Source organism: Miniopterus natalensis, chromosome 1 (genome assembly GCF_054644295.1).
Source record: "Miniopterus natalensis isolate mMinNat1 chromosome 1, mMinNat1.hap1, whole genome shotgun sequence".
Classification (NCBI taxonomy): Eukaryota; Metazoa; Chordata; class Mammalia; order Chiroptera; family Miniopteridae; genus Miniopterus; species Miniopterus natalensis.
Window position 1 is genome coordinate 43169637 of NC_142081.1, and position 17133 is coordinate 43186769.

The 17133-nt window shown below is 47.2% G+C and overlaps 1 protein-coding gene across 1 annotated transcript in view; it reads right to left on the minus strand.

The window, feature by feature from the left end:
• Window positions 1-1624: 1624 nt before the first annotated feature.
• Window positions 1625-17133, minus strand: part of TLN2 (talin 2) — a 391554-nt gene continuing 376045 nt past the window's right edge. The window contains exons 55-59 of the mRNA XM_016208572.2: window positions 9085-9210; window positions 6950-7012; window positions 6676-6858; window positions 3748-3873; window positions 1625-2232 (exon numbers count right to left, since the gene is read on the minus strand). Of these exons, the coding sequence (XP_016064058.1) occupies window positions 2104-2232; window positions 3748-3873; window positions 6676-6858; window positions 6950-7012; window positions 9085-9210 (627 nt within the window). The 3' untranslated portion in view covers window positions 1625-2103. The remainder of the gene's footprint in view (window positions 2233-3747; window positions 3874-6675; window positions 6859-6949; window positions 7013-9084; window positions 9211-17133) is intronic.

Genomic DNA, 17133 nt, shown 5'->3' on the forward strand with positions numbered 1-17133 from the left:
GGCATCAGCAGGCAGGTGTCAAAGCCGCTGCAGACGGTCACGCCGCGCAAAAACGGAACCAAGCACGGTCTGAGCGCGGGCTAATCATTCGCCGAAATTACTGCAGAGTTTTTTCCAACATATGGCCTACTTGCTCAAATTTGTTAAAAATAAAAGTGAATTAATAACAAAAAAAACCCTTGCAAATTTAATAAGCAAATCTTGGTTAAAAGTATTTAAAAATGAACAAGGTTTTAATTTTCTTATATGACAATACAGACTGGAAATTTTGTCCGTTATATCCGAAGTCCATCAAATTGCGGTCCTCAGAATCAAGGGTTTACTGCACTTACAAGTCTCCCATAAATCTGGGGAACTGTCAAAAGTTTAATTATATTGTTAAACCATGACATGGGCTAGAGTTTGCTAAAGCAGGACCACTGTCAAGGTCTACAGGTGACACCTTTTGAGGACCAAAGCATCAACGTTCCCTCGGGTGGGATTCCGAACCTGTACTGTGGACATGGGATGAGACGTGACACCACATTACTGCAGAGAAGTTATCAGCTTTGAAAACCACGGACCTCGTCACCATTGTCTTCCCTCCATGAATTCTTTCCAAGACACTTGCTACGGGACATTACGATCTGTCCCACAAGCCACTTCAGGTACTGTCTTGGGTCAAGGCTCAGATTAAAGGTAAATTCAAGGTCTTAAAATGCCCTTCCAAGGGAGGGGGCTCTGAAAAAAGAGGGAGGGTAAAAAATCTAAAATTCTGGCCCGGCCGGGCATGGCTCAGCGGTTGAGCATCGACCTAGGATCCAGGCGATCGGGGTTCGATTCCCGGTCAGGGCACATGCCTGGGTTGCGGGCTCGATCCCCAGCAGGGGGGCGTGCGGGAGGCAGCCGATCAATGACTCATCACTGATTTTTCTATCTCTCTTTCTCCTTTCCTCTCTCTGAAATCAGTAAAGATATATTTAAAAAATAAAACTCTGGAAGAGTGACATCCAGAAGATGGACCCTGAAAATACCATATAGCTGCACTGACAAGATGCGATAAGAAGCAAAACGATCTTGTTAAAGGTTCATATTTATTTTAGGGTGCATCTGGATTTTAGGAATAGTAAGACTGAGGGAAAATGCCCATCTCAGGAGGGAGGGAAGGTGACAGGCTTTTAAACAGAGGCCTTCCGCTTCTGAATCCTGACCCTTTAAGAGCAGAGGCGCGGCTATGGGACTCGGATGGTGGGGCCACCAGGGAGTCGCCTTATTTCAGCTGCAGCCCCTCACCTTGGATGCTCAGCGGGGGGATGTTGGGCTGCCTGCCCTCTGGGGGCCGTGGGTTTGTGTGGATGGACCTGTAGGAACGGAAAGAGCCTCTGCGGAGTAAGGAGCCCACACATTTTATTACAGCCCCTGCTCCCTGAACCCTGACGGTCCCCCCGCACCTCTGCCCTTTGGATTATGGAGGAAAAAAAGAATCGTTCTGTTTTCTGGGCCACAGAACACAGAGCGGTCTGGATGGCACAGGGAGCTCGCGCGCTGAGGCGAGGCGCGCAGGAGCAGGGTCTTCGCCCTGGGGGTGAGCCAGCGCCTTGCCCGAAGGGTGGCCCCAGCCGCCCTCCCCGGAGTCCACACCGGCTTACGTTTCTGTCCTTTATTAACGTTCAACCCCAACGTCCACCTTCGCCCGAGAGGGAGAAGGGTATCTGAATATCTACGGCATCGATGATTTCCTCGAGCCTTCTTTTTTTTTTCCTATTATGATTTCACCAGAGGCCCGGAGCAGGCCTTGGAGAAGGGCCCGCAGAAAGCACGGGTGTCTGCGGAGACATAATACTGACTTCTCTTTTTTGGGGACAGTCCACGAGGCGCAGCCCTCTCTCCTGAGATCTGGTGAGGCATGAGGGGAGGCGGCGGAGGAGCTGTGGGTGGGACGCTGTACCGTGTGGCGTCGCCGTGGTGCAGCTGGTGCCCGACGGGGCGCACCGCGAGCATGAGCACGGAGGCTCCGGGCTGCCCCGGGGAGGCGGGCGGCGCCCAGGCGAGTGCCCAGCCTTCCAGGAACCCGTCCGCCCAGTTCTCGCAGCCGTCCCGGGGCTCGCCGCCTGGGCCCTGGCCTTAGCCTTCGTCTTCCCTCAGCTCGGTGGGTAAGAATTTATACTGCTGTTGGCGGATCTGGGCCAGTTTTTTCCTTGCTTCTTCCAGTTCTCGCTCTTTCTTCAGCATTTCCTCCTGGGCAGCAATGATCTAGAAGGGAAGCAACAAGCTGGACGGATGCAAAACTCTCTAGGAAACGGCCCTCCCCCTCCCCTGGCTGCCTCATGCGGTCCCATAGCGCCCGCTACAGGGGGACGCAGCAGGGCGCTAGGAATAAGCATGAGCTCTGGAGACCAGCCTCGGGCCACGGTTTGAGTTTTAAGACCGATGACCCAGTTGACCCACCCCCCCAAAATAAGCTGACTTCTGGCCACTGATTTAACAGCAAACATGTCACCCCTACTTTGCACTGGGCTCTGGGGTGAGCACATGGAGTGTCCCATCATCTTCTTGGCAATACCATGGAGTGTGCCCCAGTGATCATCCCGTTTCCCAATGAGGAACCTGAAGCTGAGAGATAGCGTGTCCTCGGTATGCCCCAGTTAGTGGAGCAGGACCTGGCCCAGGTAGTCTCGAAGCTAAAGCTGAAGTCATGAACTTCTAGATGGCTTTTATGTATTTATTTCATGCTTCTACAGTATGATCTGAGGAATACTAGTAAGTAGGCATTATGTGGAAAAGGTAAATTTGTGTGCAAGAAACCCAAAGAGATTTCTCTCCTGCGGGCCTCTGCAGAGCCTTTACTACACCAGCAATCACTGTGATGCACTGACGTGGGGGCAGAGAGAGGAGTACTTCACAGACTTATTTGATCAGAGACCCTTCTTCATGGAACTTCTCATGGAACTACTGTGTCAAGAAAGAGGGTCTGGTAAGAATGAGTCCAGTACATTTCCAAACAGAGGAGTGGTTCAGGAAGAGCTAAGGAAGGCACAGGAATGAGACAGGGTCCCGGTGCCCCTGGCACTAAGAAAACGAATCTCGTATAATGGATTTATATCAACACGTGCCCTGAACCGCAAGCCTGATTTCCTGAAGTTTCCTCCTCATTTAAACACAACCTAGCGTGAGTCTGGCTGCTCTTCTACTACCCTGTCTACTCTCCTGAAAGTTCTGGGAGGGGTCACCGTTCAGTCTCTCTTTTGAGCCAAGTATCTTGAGTGGGTAGCAGCTCCAAATGCATAATTTTATTTACATGATAATATTGCTGTCCTCCAATTTCTTTTCTCCTTTTTTTATAATAGAATCCCTGATTTTTGGCTAGGCATGTGACTACGAAGAATACTGAATTTCCCAGCCTCCTTTACAGCGAGGTTGGCCATGTGACAAAATGCGGACCAATGGCATGTGAGCAAGTGATGTTCGCAACTTCAGGGCTGGGCTGGCCCCTCCTTTATCTTTTCTTGCTGGCTGGAAAGCCTGATGGTTACTGAGCTATCTTGGACCAAGTGGCCAAGGGCAACATCTCAGGGATGGCTGAGCAATAGGGAGATAAAGTCTGTGTTTCAGACAGAAAAGTACCACCACGCCATTCCTAGACTTACACGCAGACTGTCATGGGGGAGAAATAAACTTCCATCTTGTGTAAGTGACTGCTATTTTGTGTGTCTGTTATAACACAATGCCCATCATGGGAGTAAACACTGTCTGGGTTTAATCACAAACCTGAGCAATGCCCCCTACAAATTTTGTTTTCACTACGACATCGTCATCATCAGCTTTGCCAAAAGCTGCCTTCTGGGCTGCACGAACGAGATTGTCTGAGGCTCTTTTCACAGCATTTCCTGCTGCCTGGAGAGGAAACAAAACACACATTATATCATTAGAAACAGCCATTTGGATCAGGCAAGAACAGACATGAAGGTACAGTGCATGAGACTATGAATCTATTTATCATCCAATTATAACACAGAAGTTCTCTCTAGTTAGTATCTATCTGTCTGTCTGCCCATCCCTCTGTCTGTGCATCCATCCATCCATCCATCCATCCATCCATCCATCCATCCATCCATCCATCCACTGATTCTATCAACATTGGCACCTACCCAATCTTAGCTCATGCCTGGCCCCCAAGGAACACGCAGTTTTGAGGGGAATTACAGTTATGGTAAATAAATGATTGCAGCATTGTGATGTGTGTGTTAACAGAAGCACTCAGGGCTGCCCCCTTGGTCCAGAAAACCAGCTCCACTGGCCAGTTCACTTTAGACACACTTGAGGACTTGGCTCGGACATCGCTTTCTCAGTCCACCTCAGTCTTAGCCACCCCAGTGCTCCCCGAGTGCTCTGTGCTGGCTTCTCTGCAGCCCTTACCACACTTGTAGTTGCCTTTCTCTCTCCTGGACAGTGAGTAACTTGAGGGCAGGGGCTGTGACTAGAATCTGTGCAGCCCCAGGACCTGGCACAGTGGCTGCTCAGGGTTGGCGCTCACTGAATGTTTCTTGGTCAAACGAAGGGCTATGAAAGCATAGCCTACCCCCACATGAAAGGGCTGGGAGCCCCACAGTAATAAGGCCTTTACTGATGTACTTTCAGAGTCAGAGCTGGGCTTTACGCCACGTGCTCAAGGATGGGAATTACTGGAGACGGGTGACAGAAGCTTTTCAGTGCGGAGAGACCTTGAGTAAGGGCTGCAGCCCACACTGGCTTCCTCTCGACGCTGGGGGCTCGTTTTCTGCCACCTGAGGTTTGGAATTATCTTCTAATGGTGGTCAAGTCTTTATTAAACCTCCTGAATTCCTTGCCCAGCTCCTCCGAGTCAAGGATTCATGCTTGGGGGTGAAACCTCAGAGTTTTTCTCAAAGTTAACTGGCTCATTTGGGTGGTGAGCTAAAGTGACAAGTAGGGACTTTGAGGGCACAAGAAAGGAAGGGGAAGCCAATTCATCTTTGACAGTAGTCATCATGTGCTTACTCTCAAAATAGCTTTACAAGGTCAGAACTCATTAGTTCACCTTTCTGATGTCAAAACTGAAGTTAAGTATACTGTCTAAGATCTTGTAGCTACTAAGTTATGGAGCTGGAATTTGAACAGGTCTGTCTCTAGCCCCAGAAAGCCTCTGGATCACTGTAAGGAATTCAGACATGACACTGCAGCATCAGGTTAAATCAGCAACAATAATAAGAGTGATGCTGTGTTATATGTGTGTAAAGCCCTAGGACTTATAAAAGTATGTCCACATTCCAGTGCAGCTATCTCCATTCCCATTTTACAGATGAGGCAAACTAAGGCCTGAAAAATTTTGAGTGATTTGTGTAAGATCATACATTTAATACATGGGAGAGGCAGGATTTGAACCCTGGTCTCTCTTAACTTAGGATATTGTCCTCAAAAGCGTTCCCCAAACCCACACATTCAAAAACGTGCAGCTCCCCATTCTTCCTCCTGGCTTTATCCCAGGAGTCAGATGAAGGTGAGGGAGGTAGGTCAGAGAGACACTCAGGAGGACCAAACAACAGAAATGCACGCTGGGGCTTGCAAAATAAAATGAGAGTTCTGAACTTCAGTGGAACTGTTCAAATATTTCTGCCATTTATGAAAAATTACTCATGACTTACATAGTTTTTAGAGCATAAACAATATGCATTATAACGCTTATAATAAAAATCTAGATGCCCAAAGCATAGGGAAATTCTGGCATAATCAGTTGATGTAATATCATGCAATCATTAAAAATGAGACTCATGAAGAATGGACCAGTTAGCTTTGCAGAGAGAAGTTATGAAGACTTTCCCTCAAGGAAAAGATATGCATGATCACGTGTTAAGTGGGGAAAAAGCAGAATGTCTCTTGCTATGATTACGACTAGACAAAATTATTTTGTGCATAAACACAGGAAGAGAAAATGATAATCGCTGACATGTAACAATGTTGAGCTACGTGACTTTTTCATTCAAACATTTCTTTCACTGTGTTTAAAATACTCTATAATTAGAACAATCAGGAAAACATATGCACTTGGAAGGACCCGACTGTCACCTTCATAAGCATGTTCTCTGGGCTCTGGGAAACCTTAGCAACAGTCTCGCATAAATTCCTCAGTCCTCTCACTCCCTTCCTTAGCAAACAGTGAATGAGGGTTTCCACTGAAACAGGCACCAGCATAGGGGTGAGAGATGCAAAGATAAAGACTTGGTGCCTGAGCCTAAGAAGGTCCCACCTTGTCAAAGACAGGTATAAAGATAAATGTGGGGGGCCAGGTAAGAGGAACCACAGAGTGCTCTGGCTGGGGGCTCCAGCAGGACAAAGGAGGGACTGACTGCCTGAGGCCTGGGAGTCAGGAGGAGTCAGGAGGGCTTCCCAGGAGAGGTGACTCTGGAGTTGAGTCATGAAGAACAAGTAGGAGTTCCCCAGGCTGGGCTGGTGGGGAGGAGGCCCCAAGGCATGAGGCCAGAAGGCACATGTGGAGCATGTCAGTTTGGTGGGGCAGCAGGTGTAGGATGCATGGCACACGTGGTAGAAAATGAGAAAAGTGGCACAGAGCTGGCTGATGGAAGGCCTGGTGGGTCATGCCAAGGAAGTGAGACTGTCCCCTTTGGCGACACTTACCCGCTCCAACAGGAGTATTTTCCCACCAGCATCAGTGACCATTACCTGTAGCCGCCTCATGGCCTCTGAGTCCTGATCGGCCTTCACCTTGCAGGCCACAAGCAGCTGAGCCGTGGAAGCGGCGACCTGCTTGGCGGATGAGATGAGCTTTTCCTCACTGGCATGTCCCTGAACAGAGGCATTGGCCGCCTCACAGAGACTGCTGGTCGCAGCTGCCACCATGCGGGCCTGGGGACAGTCAACAAAGAAGTGACCCAAGGCCCAAACCTCCCACAGGGGCTCCCAAAAGCAGATGGGGGGGAAGGAGAAGGCGACTCACAGCAGAAATCAGCCCCTGTGACCACTGTCCGTCATCCGCGGCATTGGCGGGGATGGAGCCCACCTAGAGAGTGGAGGTTAGAAATCTGCAATGAGAGCTGGAAGGCTGAGGGTGACCTGCAGCCCCTCACACTCTACACTGCCCAGAACTGGAGAGAAAAGCATTTCAGACACGCAGCACTACCAGGGACGCCCACCATCAGCACCAGCGTGAGAACGGAGCACCTTTCCCAGGAAGGACCCTGGCCACTGCAAGACGGCACCAGCACAGTCTGACTGGTTTCCTCTGGTCCACAAGGAGTCAGTCTGAAATGCTCCAAATGGCCTCTGTTGCCAGGTATTGAGTTTCTGGGAAAATGGCTCAGGAATGATAGATCGGGGCTGTCCTTACACACTCATTTCCTCTGCTGACCTTTCTCCATTTCACACACGGGAGCCCCTGAGGCCTCTTCTTTTAAGGGCCAAGGGGAACTTAAACCTCTCCTCATCTCAGAACCTGAAGCCATGCTGATTTTTCTGGCAGATGATGCAAGAATGGGTGGTACATTTCCTTTAGTGCAATTAAGTACAGACCCTTAAGGAAATACAGGCTGTTTTGTAGGGGCTTGGGGTAGGGTGGGGGGAGAAAATGAAAAGCTGGAAGTAAGATGATCTCTGTTTCTATTTAGAAATCATGGCAACAAATGAAATATTTTCTATTCAGACGTAGAGGGAGTATCTATGGGAGGAAATATCTTTACACTTGTGGGAGGTGAGTGGAGAGGTAACAGATGACTCTCTAGTTGAATATGAAACTGAGGATCTGTCAGCAATTACAGGAATCACATTGGGGCTTGGTGAATGTCAGGTAAACCCCAAGGTCCTCCATATAAGTTCACCCACATCCAGCTGAACCTTTTCCAACTTCCTAAATGCTTGGCCATCTGAGTCCCTTGGAGGACAGGGGCTCTGTCCCAATTGAGTTAGATTCTCTAGACTCTAGCAATGTGTCTGGCGCATAGTTGGCCCTTTATCAATAAACTAAAATTTTAGGTAAGATATTCTCCTCAGTGATCCATTTTTGGTCTTTATATATTAATGGGTCAACAAGTACTTGGTAAGTAAGGTTAGCACTGTCCTGCATCTACCAGGGATAAGTGAGAAACATAAAGGAACAGACTGCACGCCACTGGGGAGACGTATATATGTTAATATGAGATAACATAGCACACGATGGTTTAGAAAGAAAAGCCGGAGTATGTAGTTTGAGATTAAGACATGGCTAAGTTCACAAGAGACTTCTTGGGGGAAGGTGGAAAGCCACTGGTTGGGTGTAACTTCCTGTCTGTGCTACATGCTCTTGGGTCAAGACATAGTCGTATCCATCTATCTGTACACTCACAGCAAAGGCCTTTTACTAGCAGAGTGACTGACAATTACGAGTTTCCCAAACCCACAACCTGGCAGGATTTCTGTGCTGCCTTTATATTTGAGAGGCTCTCTGCAGACACAGTTTGGATGGGGGCGCTTTCATGTTGTATGGGAAAAACAGGACACAGGGAGTGTTTTAAACTCCCTAGTCTAGTGTACTATTACTACTTTGGATTATTGAAAAAAGAACGTTGCTTTCATGCTAACGCAGATGGAATGGGTGACTGGAGAAGCAGATCAAAGACATCTCAGATTTAAAACCAGACTGGCCTTCTGGCCAATAGGCTCAGGAAAATGTTAACTGCAGAGTTGGACAGCGTTCAGCTACACGGTGCTAAGAAATGAATGGAGCCATTGGAGTTGGAAGATGGTATTATAAAGTCCCTGACTACAGTGCTTACATAGCCACCCGGCAGGGAAATATGACAGCTTACACCTTTAAATACCTAATGTGTGGAGGGAATATACATGTCCTGTTCAGGCCCTGATTGTGCCGGAGCGGGAGACTTTCCTTAACCAGAAGCAGATGAGAGGCCCAGAAGCCAAATCCGGCATTCTGTCTGTCAGGTTTCAGCAAACAGTTTTCAGTTAGTTGGGGCAGATCGGCAATACAGTGAGGAAGGCACAGCACTGATTTCCTTGGTCAGGCCCAAAGCATTCACATCTTTTCCTCATAGGCTCTCACTATGTGAACATCTCGCCACTGGGCCACTGGGGTTCACCCACCTTTCCTTGGGCCACCAGCTCCCTCTGGGCTGCCGAGGCCGATTTGACCAGGGCACTTGTGGCAGCAGCAATGGATTTAGCAGCTTCCAAGATCTGTTCTTCAAAATCCAGGGTCTCATCTGCTTGCTATAACCAAAAGAAAACAGTGTCACATGCAATTCATATCCACAGAGGGCGCTTTCTGCCAAACTACTTACTGCTCAGTCACCTGGCTCTCCATCAGGCTACCGCTTTCTGTTGACAAACCACACCCAGGGTAGAAAGGCCTAGGCTGCCCCTCCATCTGAGGCCTCCCTGTGCTCCCTCTTTGAAAGGTGGGAGCTGCCAGCACTGACATCGGTACAAATGTTAACTCAGGACATTCTAAGGCAGGCTCTTTTTCCAGGCCAAAATCTTTAGAGAATAAAAAATCTCGAATGGTTCCATCAGCATCAATAACCAAAATTAAAATAATAAAAAATCAAAATCCAAAGAGTGGGTGGTGGCACATTCTTTCAGGGCTTAAGGCTCAAAAAATGGGTTAAAAAAAGGAAAGATGGCTATCAGTCGTGAAAAACCTTATTTTTCTGGGGTAAAAACAAAAGCAAAATTGCATTTGCATTTTTGTGGCTGAGCACAAGGAGAGTTACATACCAACCAAAGATCACCCAGTGATGGAAAAGAAATCCATCAAGGTGGAGCTTGTTCAGTCACCCGGAACCCAAGGCCCTGATGCACCGGGGGAGGAACACGGGCCACCACTGCGCAGGTGCGGTCAGGCCATTAGGACTCTGCTGTAAATTTGCCACCACCACGCCCTGTGTGGCCAAAACCACCTGGGGAGTTGAAGAGAAGCTTTTGGGAAGTGGGGCAAATGTGAAGACCTGGGTCCTGTGCTGGGGGGAATGGAGCACCACCATTTGGGATGGTCAGACTAGATGACATTCAAGGTCAACCTCCAGCACTGATATTCTGTCAATCTGGTTAAGTTCCTCTTAGCCCTAGAATGTTGACGATGTGGCTGGTACCTTTTAGATAGTAAGAGATGGTCAGGTATAGCAATCCTTTTCTTTGTATGTGTGTGGTAAAATACACATAACATAAAATCTACCCTTTGGACCAATGTTAGGAGTACAGGTCAGGGGCATTAAGTAGTACATTTGCAATGTTGTACAATAGCAATAGGGTTTTAGAAGTGTCTACTATGTGCCAAGCATTTTGTTAGGCACTTTCATGTATATTAAAGAAATTAATTTCTTTATTTTCACCAATAAAGAAAAAAAATACTGTACCACAGGATTAGCTATCTATATTTTTATATGTATGGTGAGAAAACTGAGGCTCAGGGAGGTACAGAACTGGGCCCAAGTTGATGTGGCAGCATGAAAAATCTAAACCAGAGCTAAACATAAATCTCTCTGACTCCCTATGATAGGTTTTACTAGCCAAAGGACCCCGACCTGCCCCCGCATCAGTGAGGAATAATTTTGGGTCCGGGGATCAAAGTCGGCTCACTAATGGTCCCATATGAGACTTCAGACGGGATGGGTGCATGGATACCATTCTTTTCCAGTTCCCTATTCTTGTTTTTGAGAGAGAGTGTGGAGGGGAGAGGAGGAAGGAGGGAGGGGAGAGAGAGAGAGAAGGGGGAAGAGGGAGACAGAGAGATTGGTTGCCTCCGTATGCGTCCCGACTAGGGCCCGGATCGAGTCTGCAACAGAGGTACGTGCCCTTGACCAGAATCGAACCCGAGACTCTTCAGTCTGTGGGCTGACACTCTAACCACTAAGCCAAACCAGCTAGGGCTTCAGTTCCCTTTTCTTAATGGTCACATCTTGAACCATGAGAGATGCCAATCCCATTTTGGTTTTTACAACCCACACTATCAAAATAACATTTCGGCGCACATGCGGTGGATCTGAAGGATGGCAGCGGCAGGTAGAAGTTCTGAGACAGAAGCTGTATAGTCTTTCTTTTTTCTGACAGTCTTGCCCTAGGAGCATTCAGGACAGAAATGGATTCAGTTCCAGTGGAACCATTTTGGATTCCTCATTACAAGGTGGGGGTGGGGTAGCAGTAGAATAGAAAATTTTGTTTACTGAAATACAAAAAATGACTCATTATAAGACATTCTGGCATGAAAGGTATTATACACAGGCTCCAAAGAGATGACATTAGGCTCTGATACATGTATTCAATGACCTTGAATTAAGAGCTTTTTTGAAAATTCATTCTGCAAAAGAAAGTCAAGCATATAACAGATTTAGACACTGAGGAAATCACAGAATTTTTTAGAGCAAAGGGAGCCCCTCCTCATTTTGCAGATGAGAAAACAGAGGCCCATGGTGGCTCCCAAAAGTTTCCTGGACTCCTGTCTCAGGCGGCCTCAGCCACGCTATGCATCCCAAGGTTTAGTCCACTTTACAGGGTGGAGTGCCCATCAGCAGATTTCCAATTTCCCAAATTTTAGGATTCATAAACATAAAATCTCCTTAAAATGAAGTGCTAACCTTAAGCATAGATAGATCTGATAGAATCATCCCATTACAACTGATTTGGAAAGCCTCTCCCATGTCTTCTGCTGCCCTGCATAATTTTTTTTTTTTTAATAAAATACATGCTTGAAATAGATATTTGACTTCAAAATATTTTTGACACCTATTGATTTTTTCTTACAACGGCAACAGCTATAATGCCCTTTGATGGATTTCTCTTTTTCTTCCCATAATATCTCTATGCTCTAAAATGGATGCAGCAGAAAGCCTCATTTCTGGGAGACATTTGCTGTGATTAGAAAGAACTAAAGAGTTTCCCAAGAAAGGTTTCATAAGGCCACTGGGACGGCAGCAGGGCGGGAAGGCGAGTGTCCCGCTGCTGCAGCTGGGCGGGGTTCGAGGAGACCTGCGGCCTGCTGGGTCCGTGCTCTCTGCGGGCCACGCTGGCCACGCACACAGGCCCGACCCTCCCTCAGGGCACACGGCTTCCAGCCTCAGGAGTGTGGGCTCTCCCGGGCCAAGGAGGCTTGTGAAAAGCCAAGCGCCCGGGCGGTGCTCCCCATCAGCTTCCGCTCCCACCTGTGGAGGGTGGAATCTGGGAGAGGAGTCGTGAGGGTGGCCAGGAAAGGGAGAACTCGTTGCTAACCACACAAGCAAAAAAGGGGAGAAATGGAACTGGCTTTGGCTTGGTCTTGAAAGGGCTTACCTAAACAAAAGGATCACAATGAAAGTGTAGGATTTGCCTAATGGAACTGGGAGATTGGGGAGAGTAAGCAGAGCAAGGGGGAGCTGCTCCAAGGGGACCTGGGGGAAGATTCTGGAGGGTCCGGGCACCATGGACTGGGAGGCTGGGCTCCTCTCACTGAGCCCTCACTCAATCCTGCTCACCAGAGAGGCTCAGTTGGCTGGTCTCTTAAGATCCAATTTAGCTGAGATATTTTACTGATCTGACCAATGCTTCCTAAATCTGTCCCTCTGGTTTATGGAAGACTGAGTAACATCTTCACTCCTGAGTCCCCTGCCCCCCAACAATTGGAGCTGTTAAGACTATCAAAATAACCTTTTGAAGATTATAATTAATCCTTTACATGTAATTATTAATATTTCTTTAAGGCTACTCGCATCAAGCGTAAACAATGAACTTAAGGAAATGTTTTCATTAAATGGGCTAAGCTGGCAGCTTTTGCAGAGACACCTGAGGACCTGGTTAAAGGTGCAGCCTATATGTTGCAGTAGGTCTGGGGTGGGGCCCTGGAACCTGCATTTCTAACGGAGGTGTTCAGGGAACTCTGGGGGAAGTGCTGGCCTGGGTTAAGGAAAAATAGATACCAGTTAACTGAATCCTACCAGCCTGTGATCTCCTCCAGGGCATGGGCTGGGTTTTATTCAACTAATGTATCTCGAGCACAAAGTCAGACGGAGAAGCCCACGTGATAAACGCTTGGTGAATGAAGGTATTCACTTGAAATGAGTCTCCCGAGTTCTAGGGTTCAGCCAGAGGACAATTTACATGGTGTGGTTAGAGAAGGAGACATGCACCGAGTAAGCATCCACATCAGTAACTGTCCGCTCCTGATCCCTGGGAGACGAAGGCTCACACATCGACACACGGGCTCCGGCTCCGTTTCAGGCCAGGGGCTGTTGATTGTACACTCTGCCTGCATCCTTCAACCAGCTTTCACAGTTGGTGACATTCAGTCATGCATATACAAATGGAAACACAGTGGCATTTTCGGCATTTTATTATTAAGAGGCTTTTAATAAAACAGTGCTGGATAAAATAACAAATGTACAAACTAAGAATCTCTTCTGCTTAATGAAGGTGGTAGCTGCAGCCTCTGAGTATTAAATCCATTCTCTCATCCTCTGTACCATGTTCTTTCCCCTGGACCCCTCTACTCGAAAAGACTATTGGCCAGGTCACCACAAGCTCTTAACAGCTGTCCTTCCTGAACTGTCTAGCAGGCTAGCTGAGGATGGGTTTCTCCCTACCTTGGTTTTTTTGGTAGCTTCGAGAACAGTTTAAGCACCCTTTTGCTGATATTTTTCCTGTTTGGTGATCTTACGCAGAGCTCCCCATTTAAAAAGTTAGAGGTCTTGTAGGCTCCCTCTTAGGAAAGACCACACTTTAGGTTGGCTCCCTCACTGCCTGCTCCCCACACTTGGGGAGCTTTGGGAGTTTTACTCTGATTGGTCTAAAGTTTAGGGAGCTTGAGGTCCTACTGGGTAGGAGAGGAGAAAGGACGGTGGAAAGGGGACAGAAAATGGGAGGCCATTCTTCATTTCTATAGTATTTTTTGTCTTTCTATGATTCTGAGAACATAGTCTTTGTAGCAATTCATTCATTTTCTCAACTCCCTTCCCTCCTACCTCTCTGATAAGGGTTGTTTTAAGTAAATTATTGATATACACGGAGCACAACGGACTCATAGTTAATGTTTATTAACTACTAGCAACTAATTTCATTATTATTTCTACTACTGCATATATTTTTTGTGGTCTTAAAAATTGTGATTTTTCTGTGTTTTGTTTTTGTTTTTGTTTTTTCTGGAGGGGGAAAAGAGGGGAATATGGGGGACATCTGTAATACCGTCAACAATAAATAAAAATAAAATAAAATAGTTTTGTTCAGACTTTGGGCTAAATGCTAGTCTGTTTTTCCTTTCTGAATGCTGTTTTCCACTCATAATTCTAATAACAGTTCTACCTGCCTTGTCTGATTAAAACCGTAAATAATTATAAATAAAAAACACAAATAAAAGATGAATGAAATGTCGAGTGACACATGATAGAGAATGGCACTGCTTACAGCTCCTCCCTCAATACCCAACCAGGAGACGGATAACCTGGGTTTTAGTCACCGATCTGCACTTTCTGACCATGACTTTGGGGATTTCGCAGCCCTTCTCCAGGACTGATAAGCTTTCTGTTTGTAACTTGAGCAACTCAACCCTCCTGGTCCTTTAGCTTAGGTATGTTGTGGTTCCAAATTAAACCTTTCTTAGAAGGGAAATGAGCAGAGAATGCTTTTTCTCTTCCTTCCTCTCCCTTGGCCTCCCCCATGGAGGAGCCCTGCCTCCTTCCTGCAGCATCTTTACCGACGTCGCCAGCCCTGTCCTCCCTGACAGGTCCCTGGGCACATGCAGGGCGGAGGAAGAGCATTTCCATCCGTGGTCCTCTTTCTTTCCCTTTTCTTTGTGAATCACATCCCTGCAACCCTGCAGCCCCTCCCCTCAGTGAATTGGAGGTGAAGGAGCCGAAGTCACTCATAGGACACAGTCAAACGGTCACTGCCCTGATTCCTGCCTCCCTCCCTTTCCTCACACTGGCCACAAAACCAGATTCCAGCTCACGGTACTGTCTTCCCAATCGGGAATCGTGCTTTGTTCTGTGTTACTAAAAGTCTTACAGAATACTTGTTATTAAAAACAAGGTAATATCACATCAGAAACTAAAAAAATATTCTTTGGATATAGATAATGAACATTTTGAACATAAGTCAAATGTCCTTGAGGGAAAATGGAAGCCAACACCAAGTAGCCCCGCAACACCAGTGAGGCATTTCCTGCCAGTTGGAAGCCGAGCGGAACAGGCAGCCACATTTCTCCTTTGTTTGTACTGAGTCTGGCTGCTAACAGTTTGCTTCTGGTATGGAATTGAGAGGGGTCTTGGGGGAGACCTTAGCCTGTATCCAAAGACTCAACTGCATCAGAGCCAGATCAGCTTCTCTTCTGGATGACCCATGGCTGGGTTGTCTTTAGGACCACCACCCTAAAAAAGTACTAATAGAGGGGGAGCCTCTCAGAACAACTGGAACTGAGAAGAGCTCAGATCTGGACACAGGGTCTTGGACTCCCCCTACCCCCAAGGCTGGCCTGGTCTCAGGGAAAGCTCCAGGGAAACTATAAGCAGACAAAGTTGTGACAGAGAGAAAGCACCAACAAATGGTCATGCCTGTGACCTGGGGAGGGACCACCTTGTGCATCCAGATGTGGAATAAATGCACATTCATGCCGTATCCATTGGAAAAGGTCCCAGCTTGCACCACTGGTATCTTGGGAGTGGTTTTTCCATAGTATCCACTGGTTTAATTTTTTTTTTTTAAGTGAAAAGTAATGCCACGGAAATGATTTTGTGATTGCTGTTTCTGTTTGATGGAAAAACTTAAAGATTCTGTGTGTGTGTGTCTCTCTCTAAAAAGGGGCACTTGAATGTCTATGTAGGGAAGCATGGACAAAGAAAAGGTAACAGAATTCTTTCAAAGATTAATCAGATCAATTTGTTACATCGTGAGCCCCTTGACATGAATTCTCTGTGTGTCTAAGGGTCTGACAAGAACCTATGGTTCTTCTAGGGGGAGTCACCTGAGAACATGTGCTGGCCGGGTTCCCCACATACCTTTGCTTTTCACACCCTATGTATCTCCTGGCCTGGAACCAATCAGTGGCAGATAAGCTCAGAGCCCACAGTTTAGCCACACAGAAAACACTGTATCGGCTCTTCTTCTTCCTCCCTGATCATCTGGTTGCCTTTCCTACTCACCTAATTAATCAGTGCAGCATGCTGGTCAGTGGCAAAATTAGCAAAAGGAACAAGAAAACTCCATCAATTGTAACAAATGGGCTTTACCGTAAGGTCCTCTTAAAATTGTATTTTCTTTAATCATAATAACTTGCTGTCTCTTTTCCCTGACCGTTTGCCAGTTTGGACAAATAGCTTAAATTGCACTCAGAACCCTAAACGATGCTCTCTAGCTGGGTGAAGTTGGCACTGATTTTTGGCAGATCTTGAAAACCACCTGAAAGAGCTCCTGCTGACACACACTCATGGATCACTTCTCGGCGGAAAAGGACTCCAGGGGTGGGCTCTACTTTTTAACTCCTGAAGCCAGGACTCCAACACTGCATGCCCTTCCCTGGGTCACCACTTCTCTGCTGCTGCTGCTGCTGCAGTGAGCTGTCCCTACACACGCAGCTTGGAGATGGCTCCGAGACGTGAGCAAAGGAAGCCTGCCTGAGCCACCTGCCACACCACGGGCTTACCGCCTGTGAGGGTGCTGCATACAGACACACGCCCAGGAGCGCTCTTCAAAAAAGCACTTCTCCTCCCCAAAGCTGAGCTATCAGCACGATAGTTCGCTTTCCAGAAAGCAGCGCTCACAGCCTTCTGCTGGGAGAGATCAGAATGCACTCACACAGGCTTCACAGGCTCTTCTGCAAGGGGGTCAAAGTCAGCCACAGAAGGCGGTTACGTGCCAGAGAAAATATTTCGTAACCCTGAATTTCCTGTTGCACCCAATTAGGCTATGGAATTACTTTCTGATTGTCGGCTTAGTCTAAATATTATCAACTTCTGCTGACAAGTTAACCTACAACAGGAAACTCAACAGACAGAGAGTAGTCCGCACTACATTACCCTCCATTATCCTTATCGGATACATTTAGTCCTGCCCAAGGTTTGCGTGAAGCCCAGTGACTCATCAGTCATACAGCTGCTATGGCCGATTTGCTTTATACACTTTGTTACTGTGGATGGAAAGGAAAGTTACAGATAGTTGATTTGTGCTTGAATTTCT